General features: G+C 44.6%; 1 protein-coding gene across 2 annotated transcripts in view; it reads right to left on the reverse strand.

Annotated features, from left to right (window-relative positions):
- Positions 1 to 24,677, reverse strand: part of PXK (PX domain containing serine/threonine kinase like) — a 174,724-nt gene that overhangs the window by 21,009 nt on the left and 129,038 nt on the right. Inside the window, exons 12-16 of one of the 2 annotated variants that reach the window (XM_082265566.1) lie at positions 21,016 to 21,094; positions 18,901 to 18,949; positions 11,473 to 11,550; positions 11,264 to 11,350; positions 157 to 226 (exon numbers count right to left, since the gene is read on the reverse strand). In XM_082265566.1, the coding sequence (XP_082121692.1) occupies positions 157 to 226; positions 11,264 to 11,350; positions 11,473 to 11,550; positions 18,901 to 18,949; positions 21,016 to 21,094 (363 nt within the window). Of the gene's footprint in view, positions 1 to 156; positions 227 to 11,259; positions 11,351 to 11,472; positions 11,551 to 18,900; positions 18,950 to 21,015; positions 21,095 to 24,677 lie in introns of both variants that reach the window. The other variant, XM_082265567.1, reaches the window with a different exon arrangement.

A 24,677-nucleotide genomic window follows, 5' to 3' on the forward strand; every position in this document is an offset into this window, starting at 1 on the left:
AAAATACTTACAGATATAGAGATGACCGAAGGTTTGTTTAAAAGTGCTATTACTGCTTGATCACAATATATAAATACTTTGATTGCATGATCTGGGCACAGGTTCACTTTAACACAAGAGACAGTGTTATAGCTGTGAAAGGAGGATGCTTCATACCTGAATTGTTTGAGTTGTTGCATTTCATCGACTGCTCCTCTCCAGAATCGCAGTTTGTGCGTTTTGACTTCTAAAGAAAGCAAGTTGGGACATGTCATTTATGGAGGTTTAACCAGAATCAGACAAACATTCAAAAAAATAATATAGCTTAAAACAGAACAGCCAAAAATAAGATTAAAATGACTAGCCTGATAAAACTACAAAACCAACCTTTGTTGCATTGTTCACCTTTATCCCAGAAATTTCCCCTGCAGTACTTTTTCCTATACTAGATATCCTCAGTCTGAAGACCAGAATGATTAAACTCACTTCCTATGAGCCCAGGTTGTCCTGGACCCAGCCCAGTCTGTGAATGACCAATTAAAAGAAGACGCAGCATATTGATGAGCTTATCTTTCTGTCACTCAGCTTTCTCTTTCAAGCAGCGTGATCCTTGTCAGCACATTACATATTGGCTCCTTGTGCTACTTCTTCCTTTCACACTCCATTTCTGCTCTAAAGTGACTTCAACAGGCTAAAAACCTATTAAAATGTAGGTACTTACACTGCTTGTATAAAAAAACAAAAACAGAAAAAAAAAAAACATTTATTGATATTATAAAGTGTTTGTAAACCTCAGACCTGAAAATGGACAAAGCATATCCCTCTATAACAGGGGTCTTCAAACTATGGCCCTCCAGTTGTTCAGGAACTACAATTCCCATCATGCCTGGTCATGTCTGTTAATAACAGAGTTTTACAATGCCTCATGGGATGTGTAGTTCCGCAAAAGCTGGAGGGCGGTAGTTTGAGGATCCCTGCTCTATAGTGTGTACTTGCCTCAATCCAGAATCATTTATGACAAGTTTTCCTGACACCAAGAGAAAAAAGGGGACAGGGGAGGGATTTCCAGTGTACAGCCTGTGATTGACAGCCTCAGCTCTGAGCATGTGTGAAGGGGGTGTGTCCCTTCCTTCCATTCAGCTTTCCTTACTGAGCTCTGCAGTGTGTAACTTCAGCTCTCCATCCCCTTTTTTCTGACACCTCAGACAAGTTTTATTCATTCTGGACTCTAAACAGATGTAGAGAAGAGAGGACTGCAAATAATCGGATTTTTGTAAGATCTTACCGTAAAATCCTTTTCTCTTAAGCTCATTGACAGACGTAGTCTTCTTGATTCTCAAGAGCTGGGTTATGTTGTCTCCGCAGGAGTAGGACTAGGCAGAAAGACAAAACGTTCTGGCTCCACCTTAGGGGCAGTCCCTGAGGGTATATCCTCCCTCTCTCTGCTACAGGGAATCAGTTCTGTTCTAAAGCAGTAACAGAGAATTTAACCCAACCCAACTCAATGATAGAGGGGCGGGTACTACGTCTGTCAATGAGCTTAAGAGAAAAGGATTTTACGGTAAGATCTTACAAAAATCCGATTTTCTCTATCGCTCATTGACAGACGTAGTCTTCTTGATTCTCAAGAGCTGGGACATCCAGAAGCAGTGCCACAAATGAGGGGTGGGATTGACAAAAATCAAAATCCAATCTAGAAGGCCCAACCGGTGCCAAACTAGAAGTTTTAAAGGCTCATTATAAACAAAGAATGAGACTCAAAAGAAAAATTTCCAACGGAAAAAAACCCTCGAGGCAGACCACTGGTCTCCTCAAATGGCGGCCTGCAAAACCTTGCGGCCAAACACGGCATCAGATGATGCCATTACATCAACTTTATAATGTTTTGTAAAGGTATGCACCGACGACCAGGTAGCCGCCTTGCACACCTGGACCACTGACGCCTGATGGCGAAAGGCCCATGACGCACTAAGCGCCCGAGTGGAGTGCGCCTTAACAGGGAACGGGGGCTCCCGACCCTTAATAGAATAAGCCTGTACCACCGTCTGTCTGATCCATTTGGAAATGGTCGCGGCAGATGCAGGCAACCCCTTTTTGGGTCCATCCGGGATCACAAAAAATGGATTTTTGTAAGAACTTACCGTAAAATCCTTTTCTCTTAAGCTCATTGACAGACGTAGTCTTCTTGATTCTCAAGAGCTGGGTTATGTTGTCTCCGCAGGAGTAGGACTAGGCAGAATGACAAAACGTTCTGGCTCCACCCTAGGGGGCAGTCCCTGAGGGTATATCCTCCCTCTCTCTGCTACAGGGAATCAGTTCTGTTTAAAGCAGTACAGAGAAATTAACCCAACCCAACTCAATGATAGAGGGGCGGGTACTACGTCTGTCAATGAGCTTAAGAGAAAAGGATTTTACGGTAAGTTCTTACAAAAATCCATTTTTCTCTATCGCTCATTGACAGACGTAGTCTTCTTGATTCTCAAGAGCTGGGACATCCAGAAGCAGTGCCACAAATGAGGGGTGGGATTGACAAAATCAAATCCAATCTAGTAGGCCCAACCGGTGCCAAACTAGAAGTTTTAAAGGCTCATTATAAACAAAGAATGAGACTAAAGAAAAATTTTCCAACGGAAAAAACCCTCGAGGTAGACCACTGGTCTCCTCACATTGCGGCCTGCAAAACCTTGCGGCCAAATGAGGCATCAGACGATGCCATTACATCAACTTTATAGTGTTTAGAGAAGGTATGCACCGACGACCAGGTAGCCGCCTTGCACACCTGGACCACTGACGCCTGATGGCGAAAGGCCCATGACGCACTAAGTGCCCGAGTGGAGTGCGCCTTAACAGGGAACGGGGGCTCCCGACCCTTAATAGAATAAGCCTGTACTACCGTCTGTCTGATCCATCTGGAAATGGTCGCGGCAGATGCAGGCAACCCCTTTTTGGGTCCATCTGGGATCACAAAAAATGAATCCGTCTTGCGAAACGAGTCTGTCGTTTTCAAGTATACCCTGATCGCCCGGACCACATCCAAGGAGTGCAAAGCAAATTCCCGAGGATGACTGGGCTTAGGACACAGGGAAGGTAATACAATTTCTTCATTCAGATGAAATTCTGAAACTACTTTTGGTAGGAAGGATGGATTCGGACGAAGAACCACCTTATCTCTATGAACCACCAGATATGGTGAACGACAAGATAATGCGGCCAGTTCTGACACCCTGCGTGCAGAAGTAATAGCCACCAAGAAGGCCACCTTCTGGGACAACGTGGGTAGAGGAATCTCCCTAATATCTTCAAAGGGAGGTTTCTGAAGAACCGACAACACTAAATTAAGATCCCAGGGGGGTAACGGCGCGTGCACTGGCGGAGCCAGATGTCGCACCCCCTGGATGAAATTCCGCACCAAGGAATGAGTAGCCAAAGGCTTCTGAAAGAAGATGGCTAATGCTGAGACCTGACCCTTGATAGTACTCAAGGCCAGTTTCTGCTCAACCCCTTGTTGCAGAAAAGCCAATATTCGACTAATCGAATAAGACCGAGGACGGAACCCCAAAGGTTCACACCATGCAATGTAGGACTTCCATGTGCGATGATAAATCTTTCTGGAAGTCGCTTTCCTTGCTTCAACTAGAGTAGGAATAACTGAAGCTGACAAACCTTTGTCCTTCAGCACCTGGGTCTCAATAGCCAGGCCGTTAAAGCCAGCGATCGTAAAGCAGGATGGAAGATCGGTCCCTGAGACAGTAGATCCTCCCTGAGAGGAAGTCTCCATGGGACGTCCGCCACCAGTCTGACCATGTCGGCGTACCAAGCTCGACGAGGCCAGTCCGGAGCTACCAGGATTACTGGGATTCCTTCCTCCTCTACCCTGCGAAGAAGTCTTGGCAGTAACGCGAGAGGAGGGAAGGCATATATTAGCTGGTATTGCCCCCACGGGGCGATCAGTGCGTCTGCGGTTTCTGCTAGAGGATCGCGGGAGCGAGCCACGAATCTCTGAACTTTCCTGTTGAATCGTGATGCCAACAGATCCACATCCGGTGTGCCCCACCGTAGGCACAACTGGTGGAAAACGTCTGGATGGAGGGACCATTCCCCCTGATCCAGGGTCTGACGGCTGAGATAATCTGCCTGCCAATTCTCCACCCCCGGAATGAACACCGCAGAGATTGCTGGAACAAATCGTTCCGCCCAGCGAAGAATGCAAGCCACTTCTTTGGCCGCTCGGACACTCTTGGTGCCCCCCTGATGATTGACATAAGCCACGGCCGTGGCATTGTCCGACTGGATCCGAACCGGGCTGCCCTGGAGCTGCTCGGTCCAGTGAATCAGACAAAGTCTGATCGCTCTCAGTTCCAATACATTTATCGGTAATCTGGATTCTTCCGGGGACCAAAGTCCCTGGACAGATAACTGACCAAGAATTCCTCCCCATCCGGATAGACTGGCATCCGTGGTCACTATCGTCCAATATATTGGCAGAAATGACTTTCCCTGGCTGAGCATTGGAGACCGAAGCCACCAAACCAGAGACTCTCTGGTCTGTTTGCTCAATCGTATCTGATTGTCCAGGGATTCCGGATTCCGATTCCATCTGAGAAGAATCTCTTGCTGAAGAATTCGGGTATGGGACTGGGCAAATGGGACTGCTTCGAATGAAGCCACCATCAACCCCAGAACCCTCATGCAAGTCCGAAGGGAAGACCAGCTGTTGGACAGTAACAACTGGACTGCTGATTGAATCTTTCGAAGTTTCCCTACCGGAAGAAACTCCTCTTGTCCTGACTGTGTCTAGAATTAGACCCAGATATTCGAGCCTCTGGGTGGGAACCAGAAAAGACTTTTGCTGGTTCACCAGCCACCCGAATTCCTGTAAAGAAATCATAGTAATTTCTATGTTTTGTAGCAAGGTCTGAGGAGACTCTGCATGAAGCAGAAGATCGTCTAGGTAACCTAGAATCGATATACCTCTTTGGCGCAGAAGTGCCAACATTGGGGCCAACACTTTTGTGAAGACCCGCGGAGCCGTGGCGAGACCGAAAGGTAACGCCACAAACTGATAGTGGTTCTCCTCTACGGAAAAGCGTAGAAAACGCTGATGTCCTGTGAAAATGGGAATGTGAAGATAGGCGTCCTTGATGTCTATGGACGCTAGGACATCCCCTGGATGCAGGAAGGCTGCTACCGTGCGAATGGACTCCATTCTGAATCTTCTTATGTTGACGAAAGAATTGAGTGCTCCTAAGTCCAGAATTGGACGCACTTTGCCCTCTTTCCTGGGTATTGTAAACAGGTTTGAATAAAACCCTAGAAACCGTTCTGTCCAAGGAACGTGGACTACCACTCCTTGTTGTAGTAGATCTGTGACTGCTCTCCGCAGATCTTCTAGACGATCCGGAGATAGTCGGATATTGGAAGGGAAGAATCGCGCCGGTGGGAGAGATCGAAACTCGATCTTGTACCCTGACTTTATGACTTCGCAAACCCATTTGTCCGGGATTCTGGAAAGCCATGGATCCGGGAACCGGCGAAGACGTCCCCCCACCCCAGTTATGGGTGGGGGCGCACCTTCAGGCTTTGGATGGTTTATCTTCAGGTCTGGAGGGGGCGGGCTTTTGCTTGCCCGACCAACGACCCCTGACGCCTCCTGTAGGAACCTTGGAGGACTTCGTTTTTTCACCCGCTGGACGAAAAAACCTCTTGTGAGCAGAAAAAGAAGGCCCTCGTCTTTGACGAGTTCCTCTACCTTTAAAATTTTGCGGTAAAAAGGTGCTTTTTCCACCGGTGAGATCCTTAATGATCTCATCTAAGTTGGCTCCAAATAGACGTTCTCCTGAAAAGGGGATATTAGCCAATGCTTTTTTGGAACCTTGGTCGGCTATCCAACCTTTTAGCCACAGTGTACGCCTGAGAACCACTGCTGAGACTGATGCTCGCGCCATTAATGGAGTGGCGTCTAACGCCGCATCACATACAAACTGTAACCCCTGTATCATTTGTTCCAACAAATCTGATACCGCCTGAGGGACTTCTTCTAAGTCCCAGCGTAACCACTTGGTCCATTCAGTTACAGCCTGCGAAACCAGACCAATAGCAATTATTGGCCTGAAAGCTGATCCAATCAAGGAAAACATGGTGCGAGACATAGCTTCTATCTTGCGATCCACTGGATCTTTGAAAGACGGAGCGTCTTCTAAAGGAATAACCGTGGCTTTATTCAATCTAGCAATTGGTGAATCCACCACAGGTGGTTCTGTCCATTTCTTAATAAGGGTTTCCTCAAACGGATAACGCCTGTCAATGCGTTTGGAAATATTAAAAGTGCGTTTTGGCAGACGCCATTCTTCATCGATTGGATTGCCAAAACATTTGGGCAATGGAAAAACCTTTGCCACTTTGATGCGCTTTTTAGTCCCAAAAGGGATCTCAGTTTCAGCTATTTCTGATGGAATACCCTGTAACCTTAAAGTCTCTTGAACAGATACAATGAGTGCGTTTACCAACGCTTCCTCTCGGGCTATGGCAGATGCCGAAACATCCTCCTCACTGTCTGAAGAGACAGTACACGAGACACCAATCCCAGATGAAGTACCTGCAACTGCAGAAATAGGCTCAGAGTCTGAATCCGAGGTTTCAGATAATAAGGGGTTAGGCGGGGGTCGCTTTCTTGCGCCCTGTCCCTGACAAGCCACTTCCACCCGGGACACAAAAGTTTCCATAATAGCTGACAATGATTCAATCGTCAGTGGGGTGCTGGAGGATCCTGCAGACCCCTCGAGGGGATCCGGAGGAGATACATGAGTGGCAGGGTCCATGTTAATTCAGGACACCTTTGCCAGAAAAAAACAAAAAAACTTTTTTTTTTTTTTATGTGTCTCCCCCTAGCGCAGTAGCGCCCCTCAGAGTACCTGCTTCTCGATCCCCAGGCTCACCAACCGATGCAGTGAAGTTTCCAACCAACTGCAGTCAGCGTCTGTCTTTTACAGACTGGAAGGAGCTGTTGCTTTTTCCCGGGTAGAAGGACGTGGCTCCGCCCCCTGTGTACGCCTTCCGGCGTTCCCAACTCTCCACGAGGTAGCTGGGCTCATGAAACATGGCCGCCCCCATACAAGAGACAATAGACTCCAAAAACATGGCGGCCGGCATGACCTGAGGACATACATGCACTTGGTCTACGGCAAAATGGCGGCGGACCGCCGAAATCGTTTTCCCAGCACATCCACCTGCATCTCTGCTAAGTGGCGATTTATTGATCTACAGGAGATACACTACAAATAAGGTAGGATTATACCTCCTATGTCTGCTGTAATGCTACAGTCTGCTGGGTAGAGTGTTAGCTCTCAAACCAAGTCCACTTCCCACCAAACACATACTGTATTTACAAGGGGGACTTTTAGTGTCAGATATATACTGACCATGTATGGAGGGGCCCATAATACATACTGCCTCATAACGAGGAAAGAAAAAAGGGAACGTTTACTCACCATACCGAACCGACAGGCACCCTCTCTTCACAATACCCTCTCCACCGGGGTGGGGGGTTGTGGACCACTCCGGACGCCTCGACTCTCTGGTTCCTGGCGTCCAAGCGAGCTTTTAACTCGCCAGGTCAGTCCCTCCACTGGGACTCCGTCGCGGCCGACCCAGCGCGGAGCTCTGGTCTGCATGCGCTCGTAGGCAGAAACCGGGGTGACCACTGGATCTCAACACCCAGCCCGTCGCCCGGCCCCGCATACTTACTTGAATGTGTCGCGGCCGACCAAGCGCAATGCAATGGTCTGCGCGCGCTCGTAGGCCGGCTGGGATGACCACTAGTGTCGCCCAGTCCGGCGTATTTGCTTGAAGATCTCACAGGAAAAAAACACTGGAGAAAAAACTGCCTAAAAAAAAAAAAATCTCTTTTTTTTTTTTTTTTTTTAAAGAAAAAATCTTGCCAGGACCAAAAAGATCCCAGCAAGGAACTTAGGTCCTTACTCCTGACTAGACAGAAAAAAACTGATTCTCTGTAGCAGAGAGAGGGAGGATATACCCTCAGGGACTGCCCCTAAGGTGGAGCCAGAACGTTTTGTCTTTCTGCCTAGTCCTACTCCTGCGGAGACAACATAACCCAGCTCTTGAGAATCAAGAAGACTACGTCTGTCAATGAGCGATAGAGAAAAATAGGTACAATAGGTATGAAGTTTTGTTTCACCTCTGTGTATCACCTGAGGCCAGTCACTTCACTGGGTATATGTAACAGTTTACTACCACTTTAACCTCCTCTCGTTCTGGGACGACGTCATATGATGTCGCGTCGCCCCAGTGTCACCACTTTCTCACACCCGCAGCGCGCTGATTAACCAATCCCGGTAAAGAGCCGATGACACGGCACGTTACCCATTGTGATTGGCTGTGTCCACAGCTGATCACATGTAAACACAGACAGAGTTTGAGGCGAGGAGAATAGATCAGTGGCATCTCCTCACAGGGGAGACCTGTACAGGTAATCAGGGCACTGATCATCAGTGCACTGATCATCAGTGCCCTGATTACAGTGCAGCCCCAGCTGTGCCAAGCAATTAATGCCAGTCTGTGCAAATGAGTGACAACAATCAGTGCCTATCAGTGCCTGCTCATCAGTGCCGCCTATCAGTATGGCATAGTAATGCCTCCAAATCAGTGCCCATCAGTGACAAGGCGAAAAATTACTTCTTTACAAAATTTTCTGACCGAAACTAAGAAAAACTTTTTTCTTCTTCAAAATTTTCAGTCTTTTTTTGTTTTAAAAAAAATATAAAAATCCAGTGGTGATTAAATACCACCAAAAGAAAGCTCTATTTGTGTAGGAAAAAAATGATATTTTCATTTGGGTAAAGTGTTGCATGACTGCAATTGTCCTTCAAAATGTGACAGCGCGGAAAGCTGAAAATTGGCCTGGGTAGGAAGGGGGTGAAAGTGCCCAGTATTAAAGCGGTTAAAGTGCTGCATTGATTTGTGCCCATTGTTTGCTTAGGTCAGCTACTTTTCACAAACCTTGGCAATTGAAACCGAGCATGTGATTGAGCAATACATAACCAAATGTTTCTGTAGTGAAAACCTCATGTCAAAAAAATAAGTAGATCCAGAGATAGAGACAGCTTATACTATGTTTTCCTGTAAAGAAGGATCTGGTCTCAATCACTTTAATTTGCAAATTGGTTCTTTAATTTGATCCACTGACCAAGAAAGAAGCTTCAGATGCTTCAGGAGCAGGCAACTCTAGCATCTCTTTACACACGAGTGCTTAAAAATAGATCATCAAATATTAAACGCAAATGAAAGGAGATGCCTAGAACCTGACTTAAAGCTCTGTGCAGACCTCTAGGACAGGCACTAAAGCAATCATATGCACAAGGAAATAGAAATTTTGAGAAGTGACAGTGTACTGTGTTAACACCGTTGCAAGGCCATAGACGAGTCAAAAAAATGAACAAAATTCCTGTCGATTATGATCCAACATGCTGTTTTTTTTTTTTTTTTTTAATCAAAACAATTGATGGCACAACCGTATGAGCTATTTTCGTTTTTCGATCAACAGAACTTTAGTTTTTTGACTCGTCTATGGCTTATAAGCATAAATGTTTATTTTTGAACAGTTTAAAACATTACAGTGGCAGCAGACTAAAAACGGAGGGTAAGCGCCGGTTCACACTACCGCGACGCTACTTCCCAGGGCGACCTCAGAGATTGCGGTGCGAGCAGCGCGCCACGACCTCGGAGCGGCCACCACGGACTTCATAACATTGAAGTCTATGGCGGTCGCCTCCTGGTCGCCCCAAAGAAGCTCCGGACCCTTTTTCTAGGTCGGAGCGACTTGTGTCGCTCCTATTAGAACGGGTCCGCAGTTTCCCTATGGGAGGCGACCTGCGGCGACCTGTGAGGCGACCAGGTCGCCTCACAGGTCGCCCTAGTGTGAACCGAGGCTAACTTTTAATATCACCATCAGCTTGTGTAGCTATTTTATATGTTCTGTCAACACATGCTACATCCTCCGATATATGTAAACAATGCAGAGCTCCGTCCTGTCAGCAGGAATGTGGTGGATTTTGATTCCCTGCAAAGCAGGGAATAAAATCTAGCACATTACTTAGTAAAAACATCACTTAAACATTGGTTAGGCACACATTTAGGCCTTTGATTGCCCTAGATGTTTAACCCCTTCCCAGCCAGTGTCATTAGTAAAGTGACAATGCATATTTTGAGCACTGATCACTATATTCGTGTCCCACAATGTGTCAGTGTCAGACTGTCCAACGCAATATCGCAGTCCCACTATAAGTCGCTGATCGCCGCCATTAGTAGTATAAAAAAAGAAAATTTCAGTATATATATATATCACACATACACACACACACTGTAGTTTGTAGACGCTATAACTTTTGCACAAAGCAATCAATGTACACTTACTGGGATTTTTTTTTTTTACCAAAAGTATGTAGCAGAAAACATATTGGCCTAGATTTATGAAGACATTTGATTTTTTTTTTTTTTTGGATATGGTTTATAGCGTAATGTAAAAATGGGGATTTTAATGTGCCCAAAAAATGTCAAAAGAAAAGATATTTAGACATAGTTATTGCTAAAGGAAATTGTAAAGAGATGACAAAATCAGAGTTTAAAGTAGCATTAAACTGTCAGAGTAAGAGAACACTTAGCTAGTAGCTAATCTAGTATTTTTCTTGTATCTTATTGTATTTTGTATTGTATATTGTATCCCAGTCCTACTTTTTAGCTGTTATGTTTCTTTCTTTCTTTCCTGCATCCCCGTGTATGTCAGGGATCTAAATCTCTGAGACTACATGTTCCATTATTCCTGTGTGCTGCCTGTACTGAGCGGTGTCTGAACACATCACCAGAGCACTGCCTGCACTGCACATGCATCCATTGAGTACAAAACCAGCACAAAGCAGGTAACACACTTGTGTCCCTCAAGCAATGAACAGACTACTGCATGCTTTACCCGAGCATGGCACCAGGCGGCATGGAAAGATTCAGGCCAGGCTGGGAATGTGCATGTTAGGGCTGCTCAAGAGAGTTCATGCTAGGCAAAGGAGCCACCCTAAAAGTGGAAACTCCACACACCAGACTTGTAAAGATTATGCTGGAAAGATACCACAAAAAGGGGACAGAAAACAATTATGATGTAAGGTATGCTGCTACATTTATTCTTCCATGGAGGGCTTAAAAACACTTTAACTTTTGTGGTCATCTAAAGCCCTATTAAACAGAAAAAAAAAGCTTTTTCTGACATGGTCACACTCACTTTTCTTGCCAAAATTTTCCTCTTTTTCTTTTCCTCTTCTGACCCATGATGTGACTGTGCTCGAGTCAGTCGTCTGTGCTGGTAGATCTACAGTACAGGTGTACAGAAAGTATAATTTGATACATGACCTCATCAGCACAATACACACACACATAAATATATATATATATATATATATATATATATATATTACAATTCTAAAACATTACCGATTTCTGCTCTTCTACAAGTCTTTTCTCCATACATTCTTTGGCTGTTTTGAGGGCTTCTTTTAACTTGGTGGGAATCTGTAAAAATAAAGACTGGTTAAATAAATAAAACAGAATAAAATAAGGTATCATTTTCTATCGTGGCTGTTCTTTCATCATTTTGCCAGCAGGTGGCAGAAAAATCCAGCACATTTCAAGTGTGTTTTATAACCTGACGTAGAATCTTCGACATTCTTTGAAACTAAGATGAACTAACATATCAAATTGTGCTCATCCTAACAACTCGGGATTCATAATGCAAAACCTAGGTCACCTACGGCAAATAATGAATTGGTTTAGCTGACCACAGTTGTTTAGAAGGAACATTTCACATAAGAGTTCAAGAGGAAAATTCTGATTCTTTTGTGGTATATTCTGCATGGGTAATGGAAAATACCTCCTCTATGCTAAATGAAAGTACATGAGAAAAAAAATGTGATTTTTCCTACAGCTTACCTGTAAAATCCTTTTTTGGAGTACATCAGGGGACACAGAGCAGCCATAATAATTACTATCTGGGTTATATGCCACCTATAGGTGAATGGACACCGGCAACCAAGACAACCAAGAAGAGAGGAAGTCTCTCTCTATATAACCCCTCCCATACAGGAAGTACCTCCGTTTTGTAGCAAGCAATAAACATCCCAGACAAGAGGGGAGGGACCTCTGTGACCCCAAGAAAAGGATTTTACAGGTAAGCTGTAGGAAAAATGCAATATTCTTTATCTTACATCATGGGACACAGAGCAGCCATAATATTTACTATCTGGGGTGTCCCAAAGCAATGCACTTGAGGGGAGGGGGACACTAAATACGAAAAAAAACAGCATCAGACCGAAAGATGTACATAGCTGCCTGCAGCACACTGCGGCCAATTGCAGAATCTCCCCAGGTCCTAACATCCACCTGATAGAATCTAGTGAATGTATGTACTGAAGACCCTGCAAATCTGAGCCATATAAGCTTGATGGCTAACTGCCCAAGAAGCACCTACTCTTCTGGTAGAGTGTGCCTTTACTGGAAAAGGTGGAACCTTCCCCTTTAAACCATATGCTGGATAATGACCTGGCAAATCCACTGAGAAATTGTAGACCTAGATATTGCCTGCCCTTTCCTGGGCCCTTCTGGCAGCACGAACAAAAGGTCGGTCTTCTGAATCTGAGCGGAAATCTTCAAAAAGACCTTAAATGCACGTTCTACATAGAGAGAAAGTAACAACTTTTCCTCTGCTGTTTAAAGATTTGGAAAGAATGAAGGTAGTATAATGTCCAGATTCAAATGAAAAGTGGACACCACCTTGGGCAAAAACCCTGGGTGTGGATGTAGAACCACCCTATCTTGATGTAAGACCAAAAATAGCTCCTTACAAGAAAGAGCCGCTAACTCTGATACTCTTCTAGCTGAAATTACTGCGACCAAAAGGACTAACTTTCTGGTCAAAAGAACCAGAGGAATATGGCGAATGGGCTCAAAAGACTGTTTCTGTAGAACCACCAGGACCAAATTTAAATCCCAAGGACACAACGGTGGCCTAACTGGCAGAAGCATACGTAGCACCCCTTGTATAAAGGCTCGGACCAAGGAATGGTCGATCTTTGAAAAAAGACTGATAAGGCTGAAATTTTACCTTTAATAGTGCCTAAGGCTAGCTTCATATCTACCCCTACTTGCAAGAAGGCTAGAATTCTCCCAATGATATATTTACGGGATGCCACTTTCTGGCCTCACACCAAGAAATGTAAGACTCTGTAATAAATGCCCCTGGAAACTGGTTTCCTAGCGTTTATCATGGTAGAGACTGCAGGACCAGATATACCCTGCTCCCTCAAAATCCAGGCTTCAATAGCCAAACCGTCAAAATTAGAGATGGTAAAGCAGGGTGGAATATTGGACCCTTAGAGAACAGGTCCGGACGCAGTGGGAAAACCCATGGCCTTCCCATTGCCAACCTTAGAATTTGCGTGTACCAAATCCTCCTGGGCCAAGCTGGAGCCACAAGCATTACTGGATTCCCTTCTTCCTGAATCCTGCGCAGAAGTTGTGGTTGCAGCTGAACTGGGGGAAAGGCATAGATCAGGGAGAATTGTTCCCAGGGAGTCACCAAGGCATCCACTCTGACTGCGAGCGGATCCTTGGTCCTGGACACAAAATTTGTTCAACTTGTTGTTGAACCTGGATGCCAACAGATCTACATCCGGGACCCCCCCATCGTTGACAAATTAATGCAAAGATCTCAGGATGTAAGGACCAGTCCCCTGAAAACATCTGCTGGCGACTCAGAAAGTCTGCCTGACAGTTCTCTATTCCTGGAATGAAAATCACGACAGACATGGAGCAAATTTCTACGCCCAGGATAGGACGTGACCCACCACCTTCTGGGCTGACTCTTGGTGCCCCCCTGATGGTTGATTTAGGCCACAGCCATGGCATTGTTGGATTATACTCTGACAGGGCAACCCTGAAGTCTGGGAGTCCAGTACCTTAATGCCCAACAAACCACTCGAATTTCCAGGATATTAATGGGGAAGCTCCTTTCTAACCAGGACAATTTTCCTTGGACAGTGGCTTCCTCCAGAACTGCTCTTCAGCCGGAGAGACCGGCATCTGTAGTCACCACCTTCCAAACTACTGGAAGAAAGGATTTCCTGCTCTTCAAATTTCTGGCTACCAACCACCAACCTAGACTCTGACGTACCCTCGGTACTAAAGACATGCAACAATTTAGGGCCTGGATCTTTTTGCTCCAGGCTGATAGTATGTTTTTCTGTAAAGGTCTGTCATGGAATTGGGCATAAGGAACTGTTTCGAATGAAGACACCATCTTCCCTAGCAACCTCATATAAAGACGTACAGAAGGATACTTTTTCCCTCTTACGATCCAAACCAGATCCTTCAGGGCTACAACCTTTCTTGGCGGCAAAAACACCTTTGCCTGTAATATGTCCACAAGGAAACCCAGATACGCTAGAGTCTGAACCGGCTGCAATGCTGACTTTGCCAGATTCAGAAGCCAAACCACACGTTCTAAGAACTGAACTGCTTGGAACACAGAGTAGAAGCCGACCGGTCTAAAAGTAATAGATCGTCCAGGCATACTACCACTGCTATCCCTTGAGACCTTAGAATAGCCAATACTGGAGCTAGGGTTTTTGTGAACACTCATGGAGCCGTGGCTAGCCCGAAGGGCAAAGTCACAAGCTGAAAATTACGGTCTTCCACCGCAAAGTGCAAAAACTTTGATGAGCCTGAAAAATTGGCACGTGAAGGTATATATCCTTGATGTCGAATTGCCTCCGATCCGAATGTGTGAATTTTTAAGAACTGGTTCAGAGTTTTGAGATCCAGAAAAGGTCTCTTCTCTCCGTTTGGCTTGGGAACTACAAAAAGGTTTGGGTAAAAACCTTGAATTTCTCGTCGTCTGGAACTTTTGTAATCACTGCTTGAGATCTCAGATGGTCCAGAGCCAGAAAGAAGGATCTTCTTTTTTTTTTTTTTTTTAGAGAATCTGCAGGTATGTTTGACCTTACAAATCAAGGATGAGGAAACATCCAAAATTCTAGTTTGTACCCCTATGAGCCTGTGGAAATAACAGACTGTGGAGACTATGGATTCAGTTGTCCTAAATCATTTCCACCCAGGCCTCCGAGAACTGTAGCAGCCTTCCCCCCACCCGAATGAGTGGGGGCGTTCCTTCACAAGGTAGATCTTGGGCTAGGCTTGGTAGGCCTCTGGGCCCAGGGTTTCTTCTGCCCTTGACCTGAAGGCTTGCCTCTCGATCCAGACGGCTGATGCCGTTGAAACTGCCTGGGATTAGAAGTACTGGGAATCTGAGTGTTAGACACTTTAAAACAGAGTTCCACTCAAAGGTGGAACTTCCACTTATCTGTCTCCTCCCTCCTCCGGTGACAACATTTGGCACCTTTCAGGTGGGAGCGGGTACCTGTTTTTGACAGGTACCTTATCCCCACTTCTGTCGGACTTTGCCGCGGCGAGGTACGTCAGAAGTTCGGCCCCCTCCTCCTCCTTCTTCTTTTAGGCCAATAAGAGAGCGCAGCACGCTTCGCACATGCGCAGTAGGGACCTGGTCATGAAGCTGCAAGGCTTCACTGCCGGGTTCCCTTACCAGCAATGGTGGTGGCAGCACCCGACAACCGATGGAAACTGTCTGCGGTGTGGACATCGCTGGACTCCAGGAAAGGTAAGCCTCCTAATTTTAAAAATCAGCAGCTACAGTATGTGTAGCTGCTGACTTTAAATTTTTGGAGGGGGGGGGGGGGCAGAACACCACTTTAAAAGAAGGACATTTACTTCTCCTCTTAACTAGTAGAAGTGCATTTTTTCCCCCCTGAAATCTTTTAGATATATGGGTCCAGATCCTCACTGAACAGGCGCTCCAAATGAAAGGGAAAGCCAGCTAGCAATTTTTTACACTGTAATTCTGCAGACCCAACTTTTTAGCCACAGGATTCTGCGCATATGAACTCAAGACAGAAGAGTAAACCATGACATTTGCTGTATGGAGTCCTTAAAAGCATCTACTGCAAAACACAAAGCCCGAGGTAAATCTGCTAAATCTTCAACATACTCTCCCTGAGGAGGAACACTGCTGGACACCCATTTAATACGGTCTTTCAAAGATTGAAACCACTGCCGGTTGTACTGCAGACCCTGCAATAGCAAAGGAAGCTTTTAGTAAAGATTCCAATTTCTTATCAGCTGGATCTTTAAAAACCTGGGCATTAACTACAGGACAGGTTACATTTCTGTTAACAGACGAAATAGCAGCATCCACTGTAGGCATACTCCATTTTCTTGTGAATTTTTCCTCCATAGAATCCAACAAAGAAAACCTTTTGGGAGGAATAAAAATCCTATCAGGATGATCCCAATCAGCATATACTATCTGCTCTAGAGGGAATACGCTGATAATTTTGAGGAAGACATAACAAGCCTAATGAGGAAAAAGAGACTTCAGAAATCTCTAAGGGAGGTAATTTAAATCCAGACCGGACCATTTTAGCGAGAGACTGCATTAACATTCTCTGGGATTGAGAGGCCGAGAATGGCTCCTCAGATCCTGACTCCCCAGAACTGGAATCCTCCGATTTGCCTTCTTCTAAGCCATTTAACAGCTTCTTCTTCCACATCCTCTGCCAAATCCTGAACTAAAACAGGGGGGTTCAGGTGAGGGGGATCTATCACGTTTCCTCCACCCTTGTGACACTGTAGCAATCATGCCAGCAATTTTTTCCTCAAGGCCGTCTCCACCCCTTACTGAGCATGTGCAGCGTGCTATGTGCACATCCGCATGCCACGTGCAAACCAACGCGTCACGAACAGTTCGCCCCCCTCCCAGCTCCACGTGCACGCTCATGCATGTAAATAGGCTGACCTTGCGCGCGATCTCCCGCTGCAGGGATGGCCACCTAAGGTGCTCCCTGAACCTAGAGCTACAGAGGGTAAGAGGATGCAAGGACGGGATGTACAAAGTTCTGCTGCCCGCCAAGCATCAGGGGATTGAGAGTAAAAAAATGTAAGGCATCCAAGGTTTACATGCCACAAGTGAATACACATACTGCCTCTAGTGGAGACCTAAAACATGGCACCCGGTATCTGGTAAATTAGAATGTAACAGTGCATTAAAGTGAATTTACCATTTCCGCCGCAGGATAACTAAAATCCAATCTTCACCCATTACGGTGGGTTCTGTCACTTGTCGGCCTTCAAGGACCAGGTCCCCCTAATTTTTGAGGCCACTCCCCCGGACCTGAAGGGCACCCTGCCGGAACACCTTTGGAGTTAGTCTTACCAAGGGTCCGAAACCCAGGGTCCAGCACTCAAGAGGGTCGCCATTACAGGCAATACTTCGTTTCCCTTTACCGAGGCTCATCTAATTGCCAATCCCCTTGGATCCAGAGATCTTAACCCGGATTGTAGCATAATCTTTTTTCTTCTTCTTTAAAAATATGGAGAGCTCTAAGACACTGGCGAAAAAATGGAGGTACTTCCTGTATGGGAGGGGTTATATCAATGGGGACTTCCTGTCTTTTTGGCTGCCATTGTCCACTCACCTATAGGTGGCGTATAACCCAGGTAGTAATTATTATGGCTGCTCTGTGTTCCGTGATGTACGATAAACAAAAAAGGTTATGTTTTTTACTACTATCCAGGGCTCGTTCAAGTTTTTTTTACTTCCTGACAGAGTAGCAACGGTCTCACCAGACAGGAAGTGAGGGAAAATCTGAAATGGGGACACAGCAATATGCAGTGGACAGCAGTCCTAGCCTTCCCATACTTCCCAAAAGTATTTATGTCTGTGTTGCCTTTGGGAATTTTCCCTTACGTGCTGTCTAGTGAAACGGTTGTCACAGGGACAGTATGTGGCGGGAAATCGCTAAAATGGAGCCCCAGATAACAGTAAAAACTGTCTCAGGTTCAAACCCCTCCCCACTCTATGCAAAACTACAAAGTAAGTTTGGCTGGACATACACTTTAAAATGAATGAGTTAGCAGAGGAAACATGAGAGGGGGATCGTAATGAAACTATGGTTTGTGGACACAAAAATTGTGGATGCCGCTCAGGCTTTGGAACTCCAAATCAAGGAAGCCAACCACTGTGAGTGCAGTCTAGGACGGAGCTAGTCTCGGCTCCAGAAAGCAATGTTTAGGGAAGAAACTATTTATATGAGCTGCAAATCTCTGCAAACTCAAGGTAAGAAAGTGTGTAACAGCCTCAGCCTGGGCTCCAGCCAGGTCATGTCGCCAACGCGTTTCATTACGCCACTGGAGCTTAATCATGAAGATCTCCGGGGCAAAGTGAAACGCATTAGAAAGGCCTGGCTGGAGCTATGGCTGAGGCTATTACCTGTGATTTGCAGAGATGTGCAGCTCATTCTGAGATTTTCTTCCCTTTAAATTATGGTTTGTGGACATCTGACCACCACACCACATATGAGCTTGTTGGAAATTCCATTTCAAACTCATTGCCATTATTATGGAGTTGGTTCTCCCCTCTATGGCTATAAGGCCTCATTCACATATGGTATAATAAGTACACACTCACAGAAGAGTGCTATGAAATGCAAAAGAGAAGAGGACTGTGCTAGGGAATTTTCCTGCAGTAGTCAAGTGTTCTAGCAAATTTAGAGGCACATTGCAAAGTAAATAAAAGTGGATATATAAAGGAAAAACATTACAAATAGACATTTAAAATACTTGATTTTTCTGTACTTTTAGCTGCAATTTTTTTTTACAGTGACAGAGTCTCTTAAACTTCCAATCCACGTGATTATGTAGGAGACATGTAATTTGCCTACATGGGTTTTTTTTTTTCCTTTAACGTGCCACAAAAAGACATCCAAATATATTTAGGTCTCAGGCTGTTATTACCTTAAATTGAGGTTTTTCAGTATTCATCAGTGTCACATCACTGAACAACCTGCAAAACAAAATACAAAAACATTGATGGTAAAGATAGTTATACATGAGAGATTCTGTTGGTTAATGAACATACAGACCAATAAAAGGTACTCTTTAGTAATGAATTTCATTCCTATATTTGGTTGTAATGGTGGAAGCATGCAGAAGGAGGAGAAAAAAAAAAATAACAAATCAGGAAATCCCTCTTACATGCCAATGATGCTGTATCTCGCAGCTAAGAATCTCCACCCATCAGTTGCCGGCTGTGCACACAATAGTGCCCAGAAACTGCAGGAGAGATTATAGCTGCTTGGCCCTTTATGGCAAAGGCTTCCTGCTAAAAATTCCAATGCAAAAAGTTCTAACCCACAAGTCAAGTAGTTTCCTCTTTCAAAGGGCAAACACCAGGTCTCATTTAGACCTAGTTCACACTGACATTGAAAGCAGGCATTCGAGGGGCATTTTTACCGCCCCCTTAAATGCCTATGCAAATTATATGATGGACAGCACACAGTGCTGTTCACATTATCAAAACATGAAGTGTTAGCATCGCATCGCTTCAAAATTGAAGTCCAGTTTAATAGGAGTTGAAGAACTTCAGCTCCTTCCATTCAAGTCTAAAGTAATGCGCCACAACCACGCCGGCATGCAGTTGCGACACGGCAGTACATTACAGTTAAAAATAGGCGTTTGTAGAGCGGTTTTAAAACACCAAAACTGCATGACAACCGCGCTGCAAATGCAAATAGGGCATTTGGGGGAGGTTTTTTAATGCTCTCTAAACGCTTATCAACTGCAGCTATTAATGTGCATTAACGCTATAGACGCGTTTTTGGAAGCGTCAGTATTTAAGTGGAAACAAGCCTTGCTTTGACTTCAACACACATTAAAGCGCCTACCGCTTCAACATGCTTTTCTGATGTGTTTAGCAAGAGATAGGATCTTATCTTTTATACTGGTAATTGTCTTTTCTACTGTATTCTAGGCATTAACCAGGCCTGAAACAGTGGAAGATTGTTCTTATTACCCGGCATTCAGCTTAAATGAGAAGTAATGCCAAAGCTCTTTTGCCCAAACTTCTCCCGGTGGTCACCAGAGAGCACTTAGTTCTGCACTCCTGCGACCAAGAATCAGCCGACAATGAGCTAAATTTGTGACTGCTCCAAAACAATACGGTGATGACACCTTTCTCCTGCGCTTAGAATCCAAGCTCCCCGGCCACACTTGCCACGGGACTCACATAAGGCATCTCGGAAGGCTAGAGTCTTGCTGCCCACAAAAGGACTGGGGTAGTCCAATGGTACTATAGGCAAAAAGAAACAAAAAAAGGGCGCACCGACCTAGCGCATTATCCTCAATAAGGCTTTATTTGTACAACATATAAAAAATGGCTACTCACAAACTAAGGTAGAAGATAGTCATATCAAGCTCAGTCGCTCGAGTGTCAGGAGTAGTTCATGTATTAGTCCATATTCCTGTTAAGATGACGGCTGATGCGTTTCGAGGCTCAGCCTCTTCCTCAGAGCCACTCAGTGAATACATGAACTAGTCCTGACAATCGAGCGACTGAGCTTGATATGACTATCTTCTACCTTAGTTTGTGAGTAGCCATTTTTTATATGTTGTACAAATAAAGCCTTATTGAGGATAATGCTCTAGGTCGGTGCGCCCTTTTTTTGTTTCTTTTAGCCTAATGAGCTAAAGTTCGCTGTCAACTGACGTCACAGAGCCAGTCCAGACTTTGCAGGGATCCTGACAATAAATTTGGGATCTGCCCAGCAGATGGTTCAGCCACTCAGCACGCCGCTGAGAGCCTGAGCCAGCTGCTCCTGCCCCCTCCACAGCCCAGCTCTCCAGTGAATGCTGGAGGGGCAGAGCAGAGAGCCGCTGGCTGACAGCCACTGGCTTTCTGCTCACTAAAGATCGAGAAATGAGTGATCAGCAATCTTTGATCATTCAGTTCTTGGTGTAGAGGTGGCAGAAGACAGCAGCATTGGATTGATGCTGCATCCATCTAGGGAAATAGTGATGCCCAAACTTCTCTTTTAAGGTAAGTAACAAAAACATAAGGATGAAGTGACTCACGGCATCTGTAGGAGCTGGGACACGGAAGGCATGCCAGATTTACAGGCCTCGCAGGACAAGACGGACTCCAGAACAGACACTGAAACATAATGTGGACATTATATACTCTCACTGTAGAAAATGGCAACAAATATTGTATGAATAAAAATACCCTTCTGAAGGCCAAGGGGATCACAACACACAAAAGTCTCACAGCATAAATATCTAATACATTTTTACTTGAAAGTTACTATAACCCAATTTACCCCCTTTGGGGGAATAAAAATATATATAGCAGCTGTTACAGACCACAGTAATTGTCATTTTTTTTTTTTATCCCTCTGCTTAAAATTACCATCTATATGGAAGACAATGATTGTTATTGCTTACAGTGCAAGAACTACAGCCTAAACCAACTATTTTTAACAAGGGTTTATGGACCCCTAGGGTTCCTCCAGAAGCTGCTACGGGGTCCCTTGAGCTGTGGCTACTTGGCCTCCTGTCTGATGGTATCTGCATAGTTCAGGGGCTAGTGCCACTTAGCAGCGCCAACAGTATGACACCAATTATCATTATAGCCACCACTGTAAAGGGAAATTTTTCCATTGATCCCCAATGATTTGGTCTTAGCAGAGGACATGGAATCTATTTTTAGGGTTCCCCCCTCTGGTAAAAAGGTTGAGAAAGGCTGGTCTTCATACTAGAAGGTAGGCTTTTACTGCGGATGTCACCTCTGTAAAAAATACTTCATGCCTTCTGCAAGCATGAACACAAAGCTGGGCTTACGCAGCACAGTCCACATTTTAAGCAAGCTTTTGGTGCTGGGATGATTTAACTCCCTTGCAAATGCAGGGGAATTTTGTCATCCTGGGCCAGCCAATCAAGATGGCCAAATTTGCCATCAAGTGGGAGTTATGTCATCTCAGGTCAGCCAGTCAAGATGGCAGAAGTTGCCAAATCGAGAAGGTGACCAGGCAAAGAAAGTTCAGGCGATGAGCCACGTCACAGCATTTGAGATGCAAGTTCAACAGATTTCAGCTCCATTTTAAGGCAGTATAACAGGTAAGGGTAAGACCTGGTTTTATCCTAAAAGCAACTTTAAGGTTTTGTTTTTAATTAAAAAATTACATAGCCCATTTTTTTAAATTAAAAAGAAAATAACCCAGCAATAATTTCCTCCTGTTTGGCACTATAATGACTGCATTAAAGGGTCTCACAGCACTGCAATAGAGTATCGGTTCCCTGCTGTTGTGAGCCCAAGGTGTCCTGGACGTTCATCAAACGGCCCTGAAAACTCGTCATACCACCAGCACACCTCAATGCTCGTCTACCGAAACCTTTTTATTCACATATAAGCAAAGTGTTCCCATCACTGAAAGGACTTCATCAGGCAAATTTAATATGAAAAATCAAGCCAGCCCGGACAAGAGAATGCTGCAGGGAAAAGGCTTCACGTTACTATGTGGCACCTTTCCTTACAGCATTAAAGCGGGCCCATAACCTAAAGTGACTTGACAAAGGGTCACTTAAAGTATTTATCCAGAGGGGGAAAAACAGCCAAAAGTCACTCGCTAATGAATAGCAGGTGAGTCAGTGATCCACTGGCCAAACAAACAGTCATATGAGTCCACTGAAGACTATTGCAGGGGGATGGTAATCTTGATAGGAGAAAGGAAACATAATTCCCTGCTCCCCCCCCACACCAACCTTTTGGCTGCTCGTCCGTCTCCATAGTGATGGGACGGCCCGCTCCGCCCATTTGCATTCGGCTCATTTTTAGTTGGATGCTTTTCCCCTTCATGAGAGTATATATATATATATATATATATATATATATATCTGTCCTCATGTGTGGGGCGGGTTAGCCTGACGAAGGAGGCAGGGCCTCAGAAACGTGCTGCGGCTTGTGCACTTAGCTGCAGTGGTGTGTGTCAGAGCTCTGGAGGCCGCCGACTCTCCCACGGCGATTCCTGGTCTGTGCCAGTAATTGCTCCCCAGTCCATTGAAGCCACTACTTTCATCTGAGCAACTATGCCAGCCCTGTGTGCAGTTTACCGCTTGTTTACATGTAAGTAATACTTAATAAATTACACTTTTTATCTTGCTTGTACTAATCTGGTGCCCTCTTCTATTTGTTTTATCCAGAGGGGGCTCTATGGAGTCCAAACAAGCTGGAACTGAGATGTAAGCCACGGCAGGTTACACACAGAAATCCTGCTAACCAAACAGTTGTGAAAAGTCAAATTTTGGTCAATTAACTGGTAGCTTTAATTTTACTAGGCTACAAATTATTAGTATATAATTGGTTGCTATAGGTCTCATCATTTTCTTTTGTGTAAAGGTCCCATATGGCACCCAATGCATTGTATTTAACCTTCCTATTGCACATGGTGCCCTGTCTGGTGATTCAACACATGCCTAGGAAGAAACAGACACGAGTCCTTCCTATTTGCAACCACTGCAGAGTTTATAGTAAATGGTTCTATAAATAAATAATAAGGGAACAAACTTGTTATGCAATAATCCGAAAGAATGAGCATGTTACGAGCCTGACCTAATTAGCTAGTTATACAACACATTACCGTAGCATATTTGAGCTAAATCTTCTTTCCCACGTGGAAAATTTGTATCACTGGGATCTCCAAGCTTAAAAGAGTTGTAAAGTCAGGAAGGTTTTTTATCTTTATGCATTAAGATAAAAAGCCTTCTGTGTGTAGCAGCCCCCCCAGCATCCCTAATACTTACCTGTGCCCAGCGCTGTCCATAAGTCCCTTGGCCATCCTGGGACTCTCTCTGCTGATTAGCTAAGATACAGCGCCACTGGCTCCCGTGGCTATCAAACAAAGTCAGTGAGCCAAAAAGGAGAGAGAGGGGGCAGGGCCGAACGGCAGCTCCATGTCTGAATGGACACAGGGAGCTGCAGCTCGGCTCAGGTGCCCCCATAGCAAGCTGCTTGCTGTAGGGGCACTCGATAGGAGGGAGGGGCCAGGAGCAGGAACGAGGGACCCGAGAAGAGGAGGATCCAGACTTTACAATAACTTTAAAGCAGAACTAAAACTTTTTTTCCCCCATTTTAGACAGAGTAAGGGTAGAATATATGTCAGATTTTTATAGTGTCCCCAATGGGTTATAATTCCATTAACATAACGCTCTGTCATTTTATTGAATGAGGAAAACTCAATAGCTACTAAATTTAGGGCTTGTTCACCAGTGTTAATTTTGGCAACAAATTTCGATTTCGTTTTAGTTATAGTCTTTTGACTAAAATGCCATTTTAGTTTTAGTCGTATTTTAGTCTTTTGACTGAAATGCGATTTTAGTTTTAGTCGTATTTTAGTCATCTGAATTGTTTTAGTTTTAGTCATATTTTACTCGATTAAAATCTCCAGTACATTTTAGTCGACTAAAATCCCATACATTTTAGTCAACTACAAATCGAATAGGTTTAGATTAATTGTAATGCATTATTTAAACATTTCTCTAGCATTTCCAAAAGAATTTAATACTCCCGGGGTAAAAATCTAATAATCTGTTATTATAAGGTTTGAACACGCACTACAGACACAGATTTAGCCATTGTGATATATAACATCTTTACAAATAAAACCAAGTTTCATAAACAAACAGAAATATTGCTTTTTGACAAACCGAAATGCAACTTTAAAATACAAAAAACCCAAAAA

Source organism: Pelophylax lessonae, assembly GCF_965119305.1.
Source record: "Pelophylax lessonae genome assembly, chromosome: 8".
NCBI classification, from domain to species: domain Eukaryota; kingdom Metazoa; phylum Chordata; class Amphibia; order Anura; family Ranidae; genus Pelophylax; species Pelophylax lessonae.